The following is a 22,567-nucleotide window of genomic DNA, read 5'->3' on the forward strand; positions in this document are numbered from 1 at the left end:
AACCCACCATCCCCCAAATACAAACGCATAGCTGCGCGATACTAATCACACGACAACTCGCTCAGTCATTTTTGAAAATATGTATTTTTCTATCAGCTTAGGATTTTTTAAATCGTCATATTTTGTATAGGCTACCCGAGATGTAAAGTAGCCCGCTGGTTTCCTGATTCAACATACTGTTGGTTAAGTTATTGCATCTGTCCACATATGATTGAAGTCTTGTGCAACGATGTGACATATGAACTGAGTGAATACTGAGCCGTTCTTCCAATATAAAACAGGTACTTTTGAGTGGTCATGAGCATGACTCATAGTCATAGGGCAGGCTAGAGTCGAGTTTATTTGTCAAATGTCAACTAAGTTATAATTCTAAGATTCATTAAACTAATAAATAGTATAACCTAATAGCCTACCTACTTACTTGCTACTTCGGAATTATGTTTTGACTACCATTTTAACACTGCAAATAAATCCATCTATTATTTAAACCTCCCTGTAAGAAGAGAACGGTGAATGCAAATGGGTATTATTTTCAAATGAGCTGAGCTCGAGAGTCCATTATAGCATACGATTCCTTCAATGTACCATGGCTCACTGTATGTCTCGCTGCAACGGAAGCTCGCCTCTCCGCCAGTGTCCAGAGAGCTGATAAGGAGCCATGTGTATATTGTGTCTCACTGAGCCGTGTTCGTTCACGATTCTTTCGGTGTGCCATGGCTCGCTGCATGTTTCGCTGCAGCGGAAGCTCGGCTCTCCGCCCGTGTCCAGTGAGCCGATAAGGAGCCGCGTGTAACTTATCTTGTATCTCACTGAGTCGCGCTCGTTCACGATTCTTTCGACGTGCCGTGATTCACTGTCTCGCTGCAACGGAAGCTCGGCTCCCCGTCAACGTACAATGAGTGCGCCACTCAGCACTGTCCGCTGGGAGTAAGCTGAATCGTGTGCCGTGAGCTCGCCGTTCCTGTGAATCGATTCACTCGGACACTTGAATGAATCGATACACTGCTTCGAATCATGCATTCAGTAGCCAACACTAGTGTGAAGTGCTGCTATGCCATATGTGAACATTATGTTAGCATTGGGTTAACATAATCATTTCGGGTGTACTAGTGATGAGTGGCTCAGACGGTTAAGGCGCTGGCCTTCTGAACCCAAGTTGGTAGGTTCGATCCTGGCTCAGTCCGGTGGTATTTGAAGGTGCTCAAATACTTCAGCCTCATGACGGTAGATTTGCGAGCACGTAAAAGAACACCTGCGGGACTAAATTCCGGCACTTCGGCGTCAAAACGTAGTTAGTGGTACGTAAAGCCAATAACATTATCATTTCGGGTGTACTCCCCTTTCATTGGGTGCTGAATATAAGAATTTGTCCATCACTTCAAAACTGCGGCAACAAATTATGTTTCATAGTTCTCACGAGAGCGAATAAATTGAGGAATTTCGCATATTCATTTATTTTGAAACATTCAAAATGATGTTATAAATATAGTTTTAACAGTTTTATCATGTATTTTCATCTATCCAGCGGAGTGAAATCCAAGAGAAACATTATTTGACTAATTGTAATTTCTAAATAATTAGCTTCTTTTCTAGTACAATATATGCGATTCTAGTTGATCTATGTGGTTCGTACTCGTTGGCGAAGCCCTTTCATAATTATAAAAAGTGATTTTCCCTATGATGTTACAATTATCTTGTTAAATTACCGCCGTTTGTATAATATGCACGTGACATTTTCGTGTTAGCCAATACCAGCAGTCCATGTACTTCGGCCTCCATGTTCTTTTATATTACGGTTTGAGCAAGACCATCTACAATACTCAGACCTTAATGCAAAATAAAAATGACCGGCATATCGGTTTGATGTATACAGTTCTGTACTGTATTATCACAGCAATTTGTTTAAGATCTGTAAGAGCTGTGCTCCCCAGAATGGTGTACGAATTTAATCAACAAAGGTTATGAATTTCATGTTGTTGGTCCGTATTGAACTGAGAATAACATATGAATAATAACACAGTAAAGGTTTCCACCTATTCAATACTAATATGTATTTACAATATTTTAAATGACATGGAACTAGTTTCGACCCACCTAGGGGTCATCATCAGCCATATTAACGCATAAACAACTCTTGTCGATTCCCAAAACATGTTATTTTAACGGTAAGAATCATTATGGATTTATAATTTATAAAGTGAAGTGTGGTAATGAAATGAGAAGTGTTAATATGGTACAGGTGAGTAATAATGTATACATTATTCCAAACTTCTTAGTATGTATATTCCTCGTATAATTATTAATTATTACTCACCTGTTCCATACCAACACTTCTCATTTCATTACCACGCTTCACTTTATAAATTATAAATCCATAAAGATTCTTACCGTTAAAATAACATGTTTTTGGATTCGACAAGAGTTGTTTATGCGTTAATATGGCTGATGATGACCCCTAGGTGGGTCGAAACTAGTTCCATGTAATTTAAAATATTTAAATACATATTAGTATTGAATAGGCGAAAACCTTTACTGTGTTATTATTCATATGAATTTAATCAAAGCATGTTTTCTACAATGAAAATGAAATATTGAAAATTTTCTGGAAGTAAAACGCTTTGATAACTAAATATCAAACTTTGACTTGCATAACCTAGAATCCAAATGCGATGTTTTTTTCGGTAATTATGTTAACAGGTATTAACGGTTGGCCAGGAGTTCAAAAGGGTTCTGCTTTAGGCAAAGTGTTTGCCATCCGTCCCATCGACTCAGAGTATTGCAACATTAGTCTTCCTTTCCTTTGCACTCCTTCCAGATGTTCATAAGTCTGACTTCTCCTTTGTCGTTCCTCAGCTGACGTGATGCGCGGGTTGATTTCTCCGGTGCATCCTTCATTCCCGCAATTTTCTCACTAACTGTTGTAGATCTCCCGCTTGGACCCCTAGTTCTTCCAAGTGCATATGAACCTCCTTGTCATAGAGGTTGTGCCTTCCACTTTTCTTCTGGACAAAGTATCCAAAGTATCTTTGGATTCATCTTCTTAAAGTGCCCATCAAATGATAGTCTTCCTTTTCTCATAGTAGTTGTTATCTTCTCAACTTTCTTCAAAAAGTTCTCGATTCGGTCTCAATCGGAAGATGGGTTGTGAGCTAGTGACTTCTTTGGACGCAAGTTTTTTCTAAAGAACCTGGTTTCCCTTTTTTCATTGACTGGGTCCGTTACACTTGCCATGGTTTCCGCCGCATAGAGACACTGTGTGCTCTGATCAATGTAAAACAATGTTTTAATTTTGCTTGGTTGGATATCGACTTAAATGTATTCGTAACAACTGGTTGAAGAGATGTAAGGGAACCTTTACCATACCCAATGTGGGACAGGTTTTCTATGTATTAGATAGTATGTTAAATATTGCGGATGGCAAGACCACTATGTGTGAATACACAACAGTAGAAGCTAGATTTTCTGATCTGAAAGGTGCATTTCATTCAGAAAAGCGTATGTTGTTGAAACTTGTACCTACGTTGTCAAGGAAAGCTTTATATCCTACTTCCATAGAGCGTTTCGTTAGCTGTCAATATTTTTAATTCTAGAATTTTAATTCTAGAATTAGCTAAAAAGCTTGCGGGGAAGAGAAAGGACAGCGTCTGTGGTCATGAACTTGGAGAGAAAATGAGAACGCGTAACCAGTTGAAACTCAGCAACTAACAGCTCCTTCGGTCATCTATCAGGTAGGCCCAATGGGTATATAATTAATTGTATTTTTATATTTTATGAATAGGCCCACCTAGTATTCTCTGTGTGTTTATCAAAATAATGGAAACAGTTTAATAATACAGGATATGAAACATTTAGATGTAGCAGTGTCCATTAAAGCAAGTACATTTTAATTAATTACATTCCTTCGAGTATCATAGTGTTACTTATATGTAAATGTTCTGTTTTACAGTTGATGATGGATATCTGTTAACACACACTTCTCGCTTACGACGAACGGATGTTTTATTCTGTAAAATATAGTATGTAGGAACTTCTGCATAAAATAGCGTTTTCGCTAAGTCATCCACTTGACATAAGCCAAAAGCGTTGTCTTTGGTGGACTAGTAAGTTTTCTGCCAAACTCTTCGTGGTGAAGTAAACGCGTTGGCCATCCTCAAGATGAATGTAAAGATGATCGACAGTCGAATATTGTTCGTGAATCTGATCGTCCAGTCTGCTTCAGAACTGTTGATATATCGACAACTTTTGTACATCTTTATCTCATAAATAAGGCCTTTGCTCTCCAGAGCAACGGCTGCCTAATCATCCCCTTTGGTGATGTACTTACAAATATACTTGACTGACTTCACAGAACTGGTTAATTCGACGTTGATGTGAGCATTGAAAGTACGCGATAAAACAGGATTATATAAAACTAGCCATTGTCTAAACAATTCCTTTTACGCTCACCCTAAAAAGACCATCATCTGACCATCTGTAGTCTATACTTTGGATAGTCATCTTTACCCCTTTGTATCCCTTGATCACTTTTGATGTATGTTCCATCTTTCATACGATGACAATTTATTTTCGAGCTTTCATATCCAACATGTATCATATTGGCCTTGACTATATAATATTGAAGTGGGTCTGGAGTAGAAATTGTAATTTCAGCGCACATAGTGATCAATGATGTTGGGAGAGAGGCCTTTTTTCTTACATATAGCAAGATGTGAAAACGAGGCGAGCCTATATTTTCCCAATCCACTAATAACGTGCAACGCCGCACTTTTCTAAAACATTGTATTTTAATTAGAAGGTACGTTAACTCCTTTACTTAACTTTCACAATTATAACAGGTCAGTGGTAGCGCTTTTGTCCAGGTAAAGTGCTTCTTGAATTTCTGAAAACTTAAGGCTGCATGTGATGAACAAATCTCAACTCTCGTATTGGCAGACGTATGTCATTCCGTCTTGACAACGTTCATGGTCTTCCGGCGAAATATGATGCCTACACATTTCGTCAGCTTGAACATTCTGTCTTCCTACAATGACTTTCAGATGAATGTAGGTAGTTATCTGCTCTAAGCTCCTGAAAAAATCTAATGTAATTCAATTTTGTGTCCCTAGTTTTGCGTACACTTTGACCAAAATACTGATTGAATAATGCGACATATCGCAGTAAGTAGTTCTCGCTATCGTGTTTCGTTGCAGTATATCTCTCGAATACCAATCATCATAGTGGCATAATGTATGTGGATATTTTAGAGCGTTATAAGATCGATGAAGTTCACTGATCCACTTTAGCTGATCGCCTTGACTTTGAAGATTAATATCGCGGTTTATTAACTGCTATCCAACTATCGCCTGAGCTACTTCAGTGGCTGTCGGAACACTGTAGCTACCCCGACGACTGTCAGCGGGCTTTCTGTCAGCGTGGATTACGAATTGAAACTTACCGCAATCTGGTGGAACCATATCAATAGCCGTTTTCAAGTCCCTTATATACTGACAACATGAAGCATTCGCTGTAGTTGCTTCACTAATAGCTGCTTAACACATCAGATGCGCTCCCTTTTCATTTTCACCGACAAAATAAATTTGTGAAAACTGAGCTTTCTCTTCTGAATCTGGCAGCAATCTTCCCTGTAAATGATAAAACTTGACTTTGAAAGTTGGCATAAAATATTCTTCTACAATCTGCTTAGCAACAAAATATGCCATCTGGAAACAGCCGTCGTTTTGTTGAATCCGTTCGATGAAATGGCGATGCTTTAGATGAACCCGCGTCTTGTTCTTCCAATACAGTGCATTACAGTACTGACATTTTTCATTCATAGTGCCGATGTAGTTTTCGTAAGGTTCGTCTCGATCGAATGCCAATCCTGAGTGAGACTCTTTCTTCTATGGATGCAAGCGTGTTCCAGGATTAGTTCTCTCGTACTGCCTCTGTGCTACGTTGTGCACTTCAGGATGGCTTTGTTGATAAGCAGCTGCGTATGACTGTGCTGGTAAGCGGCTGAAGAAACATGATGTGCTTCGGGGTGTGTCTTACCGTATTTATCAACTGCTAACGAGTTCACCTCAGGATATTTGTGCTTATATCTGGTGACTGATGTTGTATTACCGTTGGATTATTTTGAGCGTAAGCTTTGGAAGCAACTTGAACTTGTCTTTTGTACGTATAATCAATATATATCCAGCGCGACGTTTTACATTTCTTTTGCATTAGGACGGTGCGAACAGTCGTGAAGAACTGACTTCAGAAAAGAAAAACAACAACAAAAAACAATACACGTCACGTCAAATTGACCCAATGTAAGGAAATCCAGTAAAACGTAATAGTTTCACTGGTAAGGTCACAGTACCGAATTTAACGTACAATAATTCGTTGCGATAAACGCCTTGGCCTCGAGCCAAACAGTCACAGAACAGCACTCAAGAAACACATTGCTCCAAAATCAAACCGATTTCATTCTTGAGGGAGGAGCGGAGAGAAGAGGGATGAGTGAAGTGCCGGCATGAACGCCACTATTGAAATATATGGGTTTGTTTTGCATCTCTCAGCTGCCTGTGTGAAGAGACAGGAGTGATGAGCGCTGAGTGAGGTGTAATACACCCGGCATGTCTTACCCTTTAGGTGGGATGCAGTTGGGAATCATTTGGAAAGATTGAAAAATGTTTGCGATACCTGAATTAGCAGAGAGAAGAGGTCCTTCCTCTATACTTGCTAGAAACCCACCATCCCGCCCCAAAAATATTCTTACTTATACGGAAGAATTGAAAGCGAGACAGCATGAAAGAACGAAATTACACTATTTTCTTTGTTCCTACTAAGCAGCTCTGATCAGCTGTGATCCTCTGTGAAGAAGACTATGTATTTTTTTATCCATCAGAGGTGGCGCGATCTGTGGCCACATAATTACCACATTCGGTGAAAGTAAGAAAAGCGCGCTCTTTCAAAGTAACAATGACTTGCGGTGGATGTGAGAGAACTATCTACAGTAGAAGTATATCGAGAGTGAATGAAATGAAATTCACTGTTTTAAAATCAACCGCGGGCTAATAACGGTTCTGTTTATTGTAGCGTATGAACGAAGAATTTGAATGTTTAAGTGTCGGGAACGAAGTTATTGTTGAGGTGCTGAAAACGTGTGTGCCCTTCAAGCTATCTGCCAAAACAAGAACATTTTTGGAGGCAAGCGTTTCGCCTGTGAAAATTATACGGTTCGTAACATACTGGTTACTATCAAACAGGCCGCATTACGCATTAATCCAGCACGAACTGAAAACCGGTTCGTTTCAGATGCACAAATAGTAAGTGTAATCCAAATGCAAATTTTTATGTAAAAGAAACTGTATATGAAGTAGAAATAACGGCAATAAACTTTCCGTATAATCAAGTAGCATGAATTCCGACCGAGTGACATTAGAAATCACGCAAACGGAATTAAAACGTAAAACAGAAGGTGACTCGCTAAACTAAATGAAGTGACTTCGCAGACTATGACCCAGAGACATCATCAAAAATCTTCAATTATACGATGCCAAGTATAATACGTATAAAGCGACTGAAGTGCTAAAAGCATTCCAAAACATCCACAAAGTTACCAACAACATTCGAAATATCGTCAGAAAAGAAACCACAGAAAAGCTAAATATTGTCAATTCCTATTGGCTGAAACATGTGAGAGAAAAATCTCCGCTGCAGTATATTAAATGTGCCGGCATGACTGAGCAAGTGTAATATTGCGATTTTATCTTATTTGTGACAAATCTAAAAGTTTTCGAACATTTTAAAGGCTAATAACGACAAAGAATGGGAGATCCATTAGTTGATTTAACCCTAACCATCCTCGCCCACCTGCAGCAAACTTAATCATACTCAGTTTGGTGTATTAATCGCCGACAATAGGAAATAGCAGCGCCATCATCTAATGACCACCAGGAGGAGTGGTGATAGTCATTTGTTTGTCAGCTGGCGAGAGTGTACGTCATGGTCATACATGGACTGTAAGCGGAATGACTGATATTAGAAAACATGGGACTTTAATGAGTAATTATAGCAATCCGATGAGATTACCACTGAACATGAATCCCATTATCACCGCTACTGGAATCAGTTCAGGACAAAATTCGAAATGATAGACAAACAACATTATACTCGGTGATACATTGAAAGAAATCTTTTTCGATTTTTCAAAATAAGGATATTACACAGCTTTTGAATAAAAAAGTAAAACGTACTGAGCGTTATTTAAGCATTTCTGTATCTCCTTAAAGCCGGCCCCGTGGTGTAGGGGTAGCGTGCCTGCCTCTTACCCGGAGGCCCCGGGTTCGATTCCCGGCCAGGTCAGGGATTTTTACCTGTACCTGAGGGCTGGTTCGAGGTCCACTCAGCCTACGTGATTAGAATTGAGGAGCTATCTGACGGTGAGATGGCGGCCCCGGTCTAGAAAGCCAAGAATAACGGCCGAGAGGATTCGTCGTGCTGACCACACGACCCCTCGTAATCTGCAGGCCTTCGGGCTGAGCAGCGGTCGCTTGGTATGCCAAGGCCCTTCAAGGGCTGTAGTGCCATGGGGTTTGGGTATCTCCTTAAATCAGTAAGACTTGTTGCAAAGTCCGAAGGGTTAGCCACTCTCCTTCTGTGTTCAAGCTATGGGATCGAACCCCGCTGCAGTCATTTAGATTATAAGAGTGCTTGTGACAGAGGCTTGTCAGTAGATTTGGTAGAATATTCAACAACCACGTTTCAGAAAGAAATTCCACACTACAGGAATCTCTTTAGGTATTGAAGGTACGTTAAATTCATGCCATTTATTATTATTATTATTATTATTATTATTATTATTATTATTATTATTATTATTATTATTATTATTATTATTGTTAACATCGCGGATCGCCGGGCTGAGTGGCTCAGACGGTTAAAGCGCTGGCCTTCTAACCCCAACTTGGCAGCTTCGAACCTGGCTCAGTCCGGTGTATTTGAAGGTGCTCAAATACGACACCCCGTGTCGGTAGATTTACTGGCACGTAAAAGAACTCCTGCGGGACTAAATTCCGGCACCTCGGCGTCTCCGAAGACCTTAAAAAGTAGTTAGTGGGACGTAAAACAAATAACACTGATTATTGAACATCGCGGATCAGTGACAGAGTGCCCGACTCATGAGCTTATGTTTGCGGGATCGATCTCTGTTGCAGTAATCAGTGTTACGCGGCAAAATGAAATCAACGGCCACATGGGCGCCCGCAAGGGGGGGCAAGGGGGGGCACTTGCCCCCCCTGGAATTCTAAAGATGTTGATGCTCAATTGTTTAATATCATACTAGATTATTTCATAAACTGAAATTACTGATAGTCAGCTAGCATATGTTATAACTGGAAGTTTCTGTAAACAATTTAATGTTGCTGACGTTATATTGGTTTTTATATTCAAGAAAATTGTTAATGTGCCCCCCCCCCCCTGGAAAAGATCCTGCGGGCGCCCATGATACGGCCATAAAATGCGTCTAGTAGTAGGCCTACGCCACTTTCGCTGCCAGATAGCAGCACAGTGGAAATTTCGAAATTAGGAGGCAGGTCATCCAGATGGCACCATTTTAGACGATCAGGTTGGTAGCTGAGGTCATAAGGGCAGTAGTAGTATTAGTCGTAATAGTAGTACTAGCAATGTACTTACGTTGAGATGGACATAGCAGATCGCTGAAGTGAATCGATTTTTCATTCTTTGTAACGTAAATATAAAACTTATGTCTCCAAGTTATTAAACCTTGACGTGAGCCCCTTAAATATTTTTATTAGTAGAAAGAGATATATTGCGGTAGTTAGTTAAATGTTACAGTACGATTGCTAGTTCTTTATTACCAAACCAAGAGACACCGTATCGATTCAAGGCTATGAAGATGAAGAAGTGGGGAAAAAATATACGATGACCTTAAGAAATTGGTGAAGAATGTTAAAAGGGATGAGAATCTGATAATCCTCGGAGACTGGAATGCTGATTTGATGTTACACCATACTTCACACTGGGTTAAGAAACGATTGGCGGAGTTCGGTGTGGGCTGATTCAAGATTGTGACTGTGAACAAATATACGACTACTAGATCCACAGTTGATAAAGTCTGAAGTAGGGTAATCCCGGCCGCAGTATGAAGCAGAATAATCCTACGTGTCAGACTGTTCTGGTGCTTCATTGGTTGATCTGAAACGAGTATAAAGGTGAATCACAACATTTAAAGCTTGGGAGTCCCCTGGAGAAATGGAAGAAATTAGGTACGTTAAAACAGAAGAAAAAATTGAATAAAAAATCTGAACATTTCCAATAATAAAACAATGTTAATTTAAACATTTTGAATAACCCTATATAAGGCGTTCGGTTTGACTTTCGAACCGTACATACAGGGTTGTACGATTCAAACAGTACGGTTGGCAACGCTGGTTGCGATACATACTGTACTGTAAATATAAATTATAAGAATAAATTTATTCATTACTGTTCTATATTCCACATAACTATTATTAACAAAGCTATTATTTAAGAAAAGATGTATTAATATTTTCATTACTAAGCATGCTAATATGAGTGTAGTTAAAACATGTGAACCGAGCTCGATAGCCGCAGTCGCTTAAGTGCGGCCACTATCCAGTATTCGGGAGATAGTAAGTTCGAACCCCATTGTCGGCAGCAATGAAAATGGTTTTTCGTGGTTTCCCGTTTTCACACCAGGCAAATGCTGGGGCTGTACCTTAATTAAGGCCACGGTCGCTTCCTTCCCACTCCTAGCCCTTCCCTGTCCAATCGTCGCCATAAAACCTATCTGTGTCGGTGCGACGTAAAGAAAAAAACCCACAAAAAGCAACATGTGAACGTGCCAAATTAAGCCATCTTTCCCTTTATAAGTTTCTGGATTTTCAGTGTTCAAAACAGTTATGTTACAGTGTATTAGTGTATTACAAATTGATATAAGACTGGTTTTATTAAAGTAGTGATGTATGTCACAAGAAATATAATATTTATTTGTGGTAATGCAGTAAAAGGAACAATTCTAGAAGTACCTACCGGTAGAAACTGTTCTTGGGTGGACAAGACTTGTATGATTACGCTTGGCAGCAGTGCTGCTCAGCGCACGGCGTTCTAATCTAGGTGGCGTTGTTCGAACCCACTATCTCCCGAATGTCCGACTCGTTGACTGAATGGTCAGCATACGGGCCTTCGGTTAAGAGGGTCCCGGGTTCGATTCCCGACCGGGCCGGGGATTTTAACCTTCATTGGCTAATTCCAATGGCTCGTGGACTGGGTGTTTTTGCTGTCCCCAACATCTCTGCAACTCACACACCACACATAACACTATCCTCCACCACAATAACACGTAGTTACCTACACATGGTCCGACTCATTGGCTGAACGGTCAGCGTACTGGCCTTCGGTTCAGAGGGTCCCGGGTTCGATTCCCGGCCGGGTCGGGGATTTTAACCTTAATTGGTTAATTCCAACGGCACGGGGGCTGAGTGTATGTGTTGTCTTCATCATCATTTCATCCTCAACACGACGCGCAGGTCGCCTACGGGAGTCAAATAGAAAGACCTGCACCTGGCGAGCCGAACTCGTCCTGGGATATCCCGGCACTAAAAGCCATACGACATTTCATTTCACCTACACATGGCAGACGCCACCCACCCTCATCGGAGGGTCAGCCTTACAACGGCTGTACCCGGATAGAAATACACACACGAAATTAAAAATTAATTAAATATCTCCCGAATGCAAGCTCCCAGCGGCGCGACCCTAACCGCACGGTCAACTTGCTTGGTGCATACAACAATGGAGGACACTGTGGAAAGAAGAAACAGCAAAGGCAATGGCTATCGTATATCAACCAAGTAATCCAGGACAAACTTTGTCATAATTACTTTACAATTGGCTTTACGTTGCACAGGCAGAGATAGATCTTATGGGGACGATGAGATAGGAAAGGGCTAGGAGTGGGAAGGAAGCGGCCGTGGCCTTAATTAAAGCACAGTCCCAGTATTTGCCTGGAGTGAAAATGGGATACAACAGAAAACCATCTCCAGGGCTGCCGACAGTGTGGTTCGAACGCACTACCTCCCGAATGCAAGCTAACAGCTGCGTGCCCCTTATCGCACGGCCAGCTCGCTCGATGTGTCATAATTATTTGGCACTGAAGAGATTGGCCGCAGAACGGAGTTTATTGAATGCCGCTACAAGCCACTCTTCGGATTGAACACCGCAGAAGAAGGAGGAAAATTTCTTTATTTTCAAGGTCGTATCAATTCGAAGTAAACGTGTCGGTCAGTAGTCAGCTCGTACATAGGAGGGGATATTGGAAATTGAAATCTTTTTCACCACTCAGTATTATAACATATAATGCTTTTAATTATATTAGTAAGGGATATTTACGTAAAATCCTCTTAGGTAAGCGTCGCGCGAGAAGGAACCAGAGCATGTTTGTTTACGTAATGTGATTATTCAGGATTTTGTGTGGCTACTGGTCTGTAATCATATCATATACGCATGGACAGGACCGGTCTCGATCACGTAGAGTGCATATAAATGTTAACGGGGCCTCATTTAATCCACAGAATATAGTCTCCTGCTGAACCCTGTATAACAGCAATGCGTGATGATAAAAGTAGAAAATGTTAATACATGTTTAAGTTGTCGGAAATACTGTTAAATCATTACTTTTAATCACAGAGGAGTAGTGGGAACATAGTTTATAGACTATACTTATTAAAATGATGCTATAACTAAACAAAATACTAATTAATCTGAGTCTATATCATACTGCGTTGTCCTTAAATTTTATCATATTTCTAAATGGAATGCAGATTAATATTTGGATTAATGAACTACGCTCCCAAGATCGAACAGTGGAGTTTAAAGCATGGGATGTTATGTTTTGAAATCAGGTGGCTATAATTTTAAAATTAACCTAAATTTGAAGTAGAAAGCTATAGAACCAGTTGGAAGATAACCTAGGATTGGAATTTTAACCAACCTCTACACAACAGCACTCCCAGAGTGAAGTGCTCCCTCTTCCAGCTATCACGTCAGATTTAATATTTTTGGGAAATAAATAAAATTGAAACAGAATATCACATCAATCGAACATAATCTCATCATTCTTTCTCATAACGGGACTCATCGACACATTATTTTCGTTATAACAAATAGGTTTATAATTTACTATACGTTACTGGCATGCTATTAATAAGCAATACAGAATTAATAATAATGTTATTTGCTTTACGTCCCACTAACTACTTTTACGGTTTTCGGAGATGCCGAGGTGCCGGAATTTTGTCCCGCAGGAGTTCTTTTACGTGCCAATAAATCTACCGACACGAGGCTGTCGTATTTGAGCACCTTCAGATACCACCGGACTGAGCCAGATCGAACCTGCCATGTTGGGGTCAGAAGGCCAGTGCCTCAACCGTCTGAGCCACTCAGCCCGGCTAATTCAGAATTCAGACACGTTCATACAGTAAAGAACGAGTATACATGTCGTGATTAATTATAACGATTAATGTTCTTTAATAGGCGAAAGCGGTTATCGGCCTCCATAGAAATTAATGTTAAGAAATATAAATTAATCCGACCCATGGGTGAGGAATATTAATTGTATCAACGGGCTGACGAGCAAATTTATAAATAAATACATTTAAATACGTGGAAAGAAAGAAAAAATAAATAAACGCTAACAATGGAAAAACTTCCGCGTAAATTCTTTCCTTATAAAATCTGAGGCCCTTCAAACATTATCAACAAATTCTGGAATCGTCGCCATTTATCGATATTTAATTTACAATATTAGTGAGTATGATGTGACGAGAATATGTCGACCTGTCCACAGGTGTCACACTCCATCAATTGTAATTAACACCCTTTATAACAGACTCAACAATACCGTAGTTATACATACATATTTCCTTGTATATTTTTAAAACGATCAGGCGCGAAGCGTGCAGTCATGACTCGTAGCAGAACGGGAGTGTGTTGACACGTGATAGGAGTGATTGCCAGCTGAAATGTCTAAAAAGAAACATCACAAATGCCAAACACTTTCCTCGTTCACTTTTCACGTGTTAACTGTGAGTTTCACATTATTGAGTTCTTTGCTCTGTTCATATTTCCGGATGCTGAGTATGACTGGTTTTCGCTTTCATTTGAACAGTGAATTTTCACCCAGTTTCGTCTCATCGCTTAATTGGACTTCGTATTTTTACCTAATAATAATAATAATAATAATAATAATAATAATAATAATAATAATAATAATAATAATAATAATAATAATAATAATAATAATAATAATAATAATTTCCTGGCCACACATACCGCGGGGAGGCATTACGAATAGACGCCATTCACGCTGCCTGCGTACCAATGCCAACGTTCCGTTTTAATCTACCAGATTGCAGAGAAACCTGAACTCTGCTGGGCGATCTATTCCTGCATTCTATCAAGCAAAGACCAAATGTGTCACCAGAGACGTTTCACATGCCGACACGTAATGATACCGAGTGCCGGATGAGTTTTTTTTCACCCTTCAAAATTGCGACAAACTTTGCTGGGGCTGAACCCTCGATCTCGGGTGCCGAAGGTCGATAATCAGTACTGATCTGCAGAGGGATCAAATCATAACAAAACGCAGACAGAGCCGAGATGTGTACCTAATGTTCGGAAGAACTCATGGAGCAATTGCGCATTGCGAAGGAAATAGAATCTACATTATGTTGTTGTTTGAGTAATGAGTCCATAAAAAGTTGAAAATTTCATGATTGTTCCGTATTGAATAGAGAAATATACAATATTAAATAGAAGGAAGGATCCACCTCTCAATACTCCGTTAAGTTGAACCAAATAACTTACAACCTGTTCATTTGGGACCGGTTTCAACGCATTTGAAAAGTCATCATCAGCCAATTATGAATGAATGAATGAATTTATTGAACTGAACATAACAGGCTTTCGCCCAGTTACAATGTTCCAATAAAATAAACACTCACAGACTGTTTATAGCTAGATACTAACTACTTACTACTTAACTACTTCTAAATCTACTTTGTAGCATCCTGCACATGGGCGGATCGCCAGCTCCACATGCAGCACACCACCTAACTAAACTAACTACTTTACTACATGAATATACTACTTAACTACTTCTAAATCTACTTTGTAGCATCTTGCACATGGGCGGATCGCCAGTTCCACATGCAACACACCACCTAACTAAACTAACTACTTTACTACATGAATATATACTAAATCTATCCTAAATCTGTCTGGCCGCGACATCACCCCTGGTGAGGAACTGCTACCACCCTTCCCTGGGATGTCACGACCAGACATGTCTCATGAGGCTCGGAAACCGATACCTCATAGACCCTTTAAGCTGTCAATGTTATTTCCTCACCACTCCTTCCTGTAACAACCCACATGTGTGCGGATTGCCTAGCTCTACATGTAGGCTGTCACACCTATATTTCACTGTCGAGACGGATTCCATAACTCGGCTCATCTTTCACTGTCTCATTGACAACTTACTTCCTCTAACCTAACACTATTCACTACTTTACTCTACTTTACATGTGCAGACGTACCGAATCAACACTTTAGCTTGAGATAGGTCAGGCCTATCCCCGCCTCTTCCAACTCCACTGTACGTCATCAGCCAAAAGCAAATAAACTAACAAAACCAAACTAAAATAAAACCAAAATAAAATAAAATAAAACGGGCAGACAAACAACCAACAATCTCATTAGAAGGTAGCCAAAACAAACTAACAAAACCAAAGAAAATAAAACAGGCAGACAAACAACAATACCTAAGGAACAAGGGAACAAAACTGAACAGATATGAAAAACGAAAATAATACTAAACTTATAATTATTGTCGCCCTTAGTTATTAGTGAGTTAAACTCTATAATGTTCCATATCTGTGAATCAAAGTTGTTTTATGTACATACATGATTACAAAACTTCGTTATTATTAACCCATACAGAGATGATACTTCAGAGATAACTACTCTCCGTATGTTTTCTTCTACTGACTATAATCAGTTTTAAACTTCCTATTCAGTGTACGGGTAACTGGTCGATTTGGAGTCTCCCTCTTCCAACTTCGGTCGTCCGAAGTAGGAGAGCCGAGACTTGGTTCATCCTGAAATACTAGCATGCATTCCATCAGCCAATTAGCAAAGCAGTGCAAAAATTAAGTCATAAAGATTGTGTTAGTTGTTTTCAGATCGAGAGAAGTACGGCGACCTGTCGTACTCGGTGATGAAAGCTGATTCTGCCAGAACATCAGCGATATATACAGGGTTATTCACCTAACATGTTACACGGAAATAACTTCTAAACCATTAAAGATATCTGCATTCTGTTTTCATATTCTTAAATGGTATCCAGGATCTCGTAAAATAACGTGCTAGTTAGTCTCACGGGGTGATTAACAACCGATATATTGATACCAACTCCATATTTTTAAATGGAACGGCACAAATTCATACAGCTGATTTAAAAGTTCATTTGCGTACAAGTTCAAATATGTAAGTATTTTCAAAATCGGACAATTATTTTTTGAGATATAAGTAAGAACAGCATGCGCTGCTTTTCATGCCGCATCAGACGGCGTGAAGTCGGGCAAGGACATATTGAGGCGCTAGCAGTTTCCTGGGGGTGACTTCAGCGACAGAATGGATACCAGGCATGTAAGCAACTCGTACACATGTAAAGGGTTTGCAAAGTGTGTATGACAGGCGAACACATGACAGGACAGAAAGGGTTGATGTGTTTAAAAGGAATAAAATAAGTACTTTGCCTTGAAAGGAACATAACGAAAGCTATAAATGTCACTGGTTTTAGTGTACAGTTCATACTACTGTATGAGTTGAGAAATAAACATAACACAAAACACTGGAAGAGCTCCTTCTAGAAAAGCAAATGTTCAGAGCTGGTCGTGGTGAGATGGCAGCAACACTATTATTTATGTTTTATTTTACACGCATTAATCTCTTAAGAGCTCAAGCGCGACTGTAGTAGCGCGCATTCGGGAGAGCATAGGTTCGAGTCCTGCCTCGCCCAACCTGAAAGTGATTTTCATGGTGCCCCATGTTCAACACCAGGCAAATACCGGACAGGTACCTTTGTGATAGGCCACGGGTTCAACACCAGGCAAATACCGGACAGGTACCTTTGTGATAGGCCACGGCCGACTTCCTCTCCAAATCCTTCCTATTCCCATCCGTGAGAAAAAACGATAAAATGAGCGCAACCTATTACATGTCAAAACAAAAAAAACAAAAACTTTAATCTCCCTTCCCCGTTGTGTGTTCGCCAGTCATACAATAACGTTGCACACCCAGGGTATGTTACGGTACATCACATTATGTTTACAGTACATGCTTTGTACCCGTTCTGTGGCTGAAATCAAGGCCAGGAAGCAGCTTGCGCCTCAATATGTCCTTGCCCGACTTCACGCCGTCTGATGCGGCATGCAAAACTGCGCATGCTCTTCTTATTTATATCTCAAAAAGTAATTGTCCGCTTTTGAAAATACTCACATATTTGAACTTGTACGTGGTTGAACTTTTAGGCCAGCTGTATGAATTTGTGCCGTTCCGTTTAAAAATATGGAGTTAAGATCAATATGTCGGCTATTAATCACCCTATTAGATTAAGTAGCACGTTATTTTACAAGACCCTGCGTGCCATTTACGAATATGAAAACAGAATGCCGATATCTTTAATGGTTTAGAAGTTATTTCTGTGTAACATGTTGGGTGAATAACCCTGTATACGCGGGCCGGGCGTAGACCTGGAGAGACACATCTGGTATGATGCGTCCGTCTGAGACAGGCATTATGGTATAGGATAACGTGTCTTACAAAATTTGCACACGTCTTGTCATCACCAGTGGCACCCTGACAGCCGCAGGTCGTCCAGGCTGTCCTGCTCCTCTTCATACATGATCACACGGACCATGCAACGCTCCTCTTCAACCTGTACAGGTAACACAACGTGCTCCAGACCAGAGATTGTTAGTCAGCTGCAGTGGCCTGCTCGATGTCTAGATTCACCGAACAAAATAGATCCCTGGTTCGACCCCAGGTCATGTATATTTTTTTCTCTTAGGTTAGCATCTATATGGCATGAACTCACTGCACAGATGGCGCCACCCAAGAAGAGATCTAGCGAAAGGAAATGAAAAGAAGCATAAAGAGAAGTCTGTGTGGAAGAAATATCAAACATCTTTCTTCTCACTGGTGACTTGTCAAGCGGACCGGGTGCTCTAAAGTTTTTACTACTTACATAAATCGAAATGCTTCAGCAATAAGCACAAAGTCAGAAATGAAAAAGAAATGAACTACTGAGTGCTATCTCTACCATGTACTGGTAAAGGAGCAGGCAAGTAAATTACCCGTTGGTAAAAGATTATTTCCATTCCATAAGTACCGGCAGCATACATCTCAGTTACGTGAAGGGTAAATTGACGGGCTCCTCGAAGTCCAGATAAAAATTTAAAAAAATACTCGCCAGGTAGTTCTTGTTAGCCGTATATTATGTTGCACATGATCTTGGTTAGCTTAAGATGTACATAAAAATGCACTGAAACGCTGATCGATGTTGCGCAAAACAAGTTTACTTTTGCAGGTTGTAATCATGAATGAGTTCCTTATTATCATTGATCTTTTGAATAATGATCACAGAGGTGATTAAATAACAATTAAATTCCACAAGTTGCTTGTGTTAGAACTGTAAAAGTTGTGTGATTGTATGATGTATTATTATTATTATTATTATTATTATTATTATTAATATTATTATTATTATTATTATTATTATTATTATTATTAATTGACGTCCGCCTCTGTGGTGTAGTGGTTAGCGTGATTAGCTGCCACCCTCGGAGGCCCGGGTTCGATTCCCGGCTCTGCCACGAAATTTGAAAAGTGGTACGAGGGCTGGAACGGGGTCCACTCAGCCTCGGGAGGTCAACTGAGTAGAGGTGGGTTCGATTCCCACCTCAGCCATCCTGGAGGTGGTTTTCCGTGGTTTCCCACTTCTACTCCAGGCGAATGCCGGGATGGTACCTAACTTAAGGCCACGGCCGCTTCCTTCCCTATTTCCTTGCCTATCCCTTCCAATCTTCCCATCCCCCTACAAGGCCCCTGTTCAGCATAGCAGGTGAGGCCGCCTGAGCGAGGTAATGGTCATACTCTCCAGTTGTATCCCCCGACCAAGAGTCTAAAGCTCCAGGACACTGCCCTTGAGGCGGTAGAGGTGGGATCCCTCGCTCAGTCCGAGGGAAAAACCGAACCTGGAGGGTAAACAGATGATGATGATGATGATGATGATTATTAATTGACATATCTCAGCGAGAATGTAATTACGTATTAACTCATTAAGATAACCTCCTCGATGAGAACCAAAGACCCGTGATTTACAGATTGTTATTGCTGATGATAATGTATTGCTGTACTGTTTGGTTGCTAACTTGGTGGTGTTACTTGGACGTTGCACTCACGAACAGGATATCAAGAGATTCAGGTTCGCGTCACATACTGAGTTCCGGAGAATGCCTTGTTGCCACTTTTTCTCACACGCTCGTATGATCATGGGTCTGTTACCCAGAAATCTAAATAGACATAATGGACTACAAGCACCAGTTGCTGCGAACACCGAAATAAGCTCCTCAATGACCTTGAAATATTGGAACGCTGGCTCAACGTGGAGTAGACATACAAACGTCCATCTGCTGCAGCAACACTCCTATTGAAGAATGAGACAAATAAAAGCAGCTTACAGGTGCAATGAAGAGGAACTGATTTCGTTACTACACGAACGTTCTCATTTGCCGTGTTGTCATTAACGACGGTAGTGTGCCTGTACGGTTTATTCAAGACGATATACTCACAGTTTGGAACTATGATTTGTGATACAAAATTGTATATAGTTCTTTGAGGGCTGTAATCGGATGAATACCATAACAAAAATTGCTTCCCTGTACGCTTATTTTCCTGCTCCATTGAGCAGAAATTACTCTTTGCTTCCTTGAAGGCTGACTTCACGTACCTAGTCTATTTGATTGAAAAATTCACCTACGGATCCTTATCTCGTGACTGATGCCACCGCCCTATTTGAGGAGTATCGCTGCAATCCTCCGAGCAGGATTAACATTCTTGAATAAGCCGGGAATCGGATTGGCTTGGGGCTTCCAATTGAGAGGAATATACCGTATCACCATGTTCCTCACAATTCGCCAAAGGGAATTCAAACGAGAATTCACTCTTTACCTCTGTAATTCGATGTTCAATTAATATCATTCAGTCTTAGTGGTATTAGTGACAGATCCATTACCATGGGTGTGGGGAAGGACAGGTACACTCACGGCAGAGACACAGGCCTCTGGCAGCATCATCATTCGCCTTGCTTGTTGCTGTTCACTGTCGCTTCACCCACAATAGTCGTTCAGCAGTTTTTCGTTTTGTTTTTTCCTTTCTGTAGTGAATACTAGTTTTAAGGTGTCGACTATCCCATGGTGTACTCGGAGCACAAGTGGATCAAGTCCATTTTGCAAACAAATCCAGATAATTAGGGCATTAGTTTGCTTAGGATACTTTCTATTTTGCCACCAGAAAAGCGCTGTAGTTTGTTTAATGGCCGCAAGAAGTAGAGATTGTTTGTGCACTGAGTAGAACATCATTTGTCTTCGGAACACAAGTAGTACACGTCCACAAGATCGGTTATTAAATTGCAAGTATGGATTCCGACGCATCAAGCGGGAACTCCAGCACAACGCAAGAAGACCAAAATGCACCCACTAACATTAATCGTCTTGTTCTCATATTTGATTTGTAAAACGCGCCACCACTACCAAAGTTAACTAATTCTGTAGTTTATTATAAAATAAATTTGTAGTCTACAATTTTGTATTCATTATTTTAATTCTAATAATTCGTTTATGCACATGCGGGATGAGACAGAAGGAGGGAGGGGATCCCAAGACATTTCTTCTTGTTTAGCAAAACATCTAAAAACCCATGCTTCAGCTTGTGAAACTATAGTTCTTTATTCAGACTCGTGCAGTGGCCAAAATAGAAACATTAAAAGGGCGTTCTCACTGTTGAAGTTAAAACGAGATCGTGACATGGCACTGAAAACTACTGATCGCAAGTTTCTGATGTTGATTTTGGTATTATAGAGTTTGCTAGAGAAAAACGCCAGTTTCTTTTTTACACCGCAAGACTGGACGAGTGTATGCGCTTCAAGTTTTGTAAATGTATACATGTTGGTTTCGTTTATAAATAAAGATTCCAATCTTGTTACATTTTGAACAACATACTTGTACTTGAACAATATATTCAGAATATTCACAGCACACAAGTGAACCCAAACTATGATTTATATGTTTTTCATTCAAACACTGCAAAAATTAAACGTGCCGTCCTTGTTGTCATAATCAATCTTCACACTAAAGGTGTTTACGTAACTATATCATGAAATCCGATGATCACATGCTTCGTGGAATTAATGAAAGTCCGTCAACGTTACGGGTGAATATCTCTAATCGTCCCTGAATGGACTTGATCCTCTTGTGCTTTGAACACACCATATACGTAATGAGGCAATTATAGCTCGTTGGTCGAACTTCACCAGTTATCAATAATAATAAAAAAACAGAAATATATTGTAACATAAAACTTCAAATATGTCGAATGTCAGAGCAAAACAGTTTCTGTATAATAATAATAATAATAATAATAATAATAATAATAATAATAATAATAATAATAATAATAATAATAATAATAATAATAATAATGCGCTTTGAACTAAATATTGATTGACAGTCGCATTAAAGACATATGGATCGGATCAGGTATTGGACATAAAGTACTTACATAAATGACCCAGTCCTTCGGGCTGTGTGCATTGGTACCACATATGTACAATCTACCACCATCTCCCATAGGTTGTATCACCCGGATGTGGTTCCGACAATCGAAGTGCTGCAACAGAGAATACAAAGTACGTTATTAATACTCAGGACAATTATTGGAAAATATATAGGTGGCCACTTACTTTAGAACACAGTTAGAATATCAGTTTAGAAACGTAATATTTCCAGAACCCTGAAAGGATTTAATATAACTAATTCAACGTTTCACGTTAATGTCAAGGATAGAATTGGTAGACCAGTCCTATCCTTAGTCACGATCCCTGATTTCCATACTCTAATTCAAAGTAAGCTCTGCTGTACTAATGTTATGGGGCACCTGATTCAATGCTATACCAAATGATTACTACTACAGAGACTGTCGACTAGCTCTTGAACACTATACAGTGACTTAAATAAAGAGGAATATTTCTCCAAAATTTCAGGACCAATAGTATTATTTTAAAAGAAAACAGGTGAAGGCCAGGTTTGCGTTTGTGTGATTTGTCGAAATATACCTTTACGATTCGAACCAGTACAGCAGTCAGATGTCTGAGATTAATAGTCATACAATATTCTGCTTTCGAGTCAATAGCGGCTGACAAGGATGAAGTGATACATCT

General features: G+C 40.0%; 1 protein-coding gene across 1 annotated transcript in view; it reads right to left on the reverse strand.

The window, feature by feature from the left end:
- Nucleotides 1-22,567, reverse strand: part of LOC136861271 (semaphorin-2A) — a 798,296-nt gene that overhangs the window by 196,798 nt on the left and 578,931 nt on the right. Inside the window, exon 5 of the mRNA XM_068226104.1 lies at nucleotides 21,910-22,017. Within this exon, the coding sequence (XP_068082205.1) occupies nucleotides 21,910-22,017 (108 nt within the window). The remainder of the gene's footprint in view (nucleotides 1-21,909; nucleotides 22,018-22,567) is intronic.

Source organism: Anabrus simplex, chromosome 1 (genome assembly GCF_040414725.1).
Source record: "Anabrus simplex isolate iqAnaSimp1 chromosome 1, ASM4041472v1, whole genome shotgun sequence".
Classification (NCBI taxonomy): Eukaryota; Metazoa; Arthropoda; class Insecta; order Orthoptera; family Tettigoniidae; genus Anabrus; species Anabrus simplex.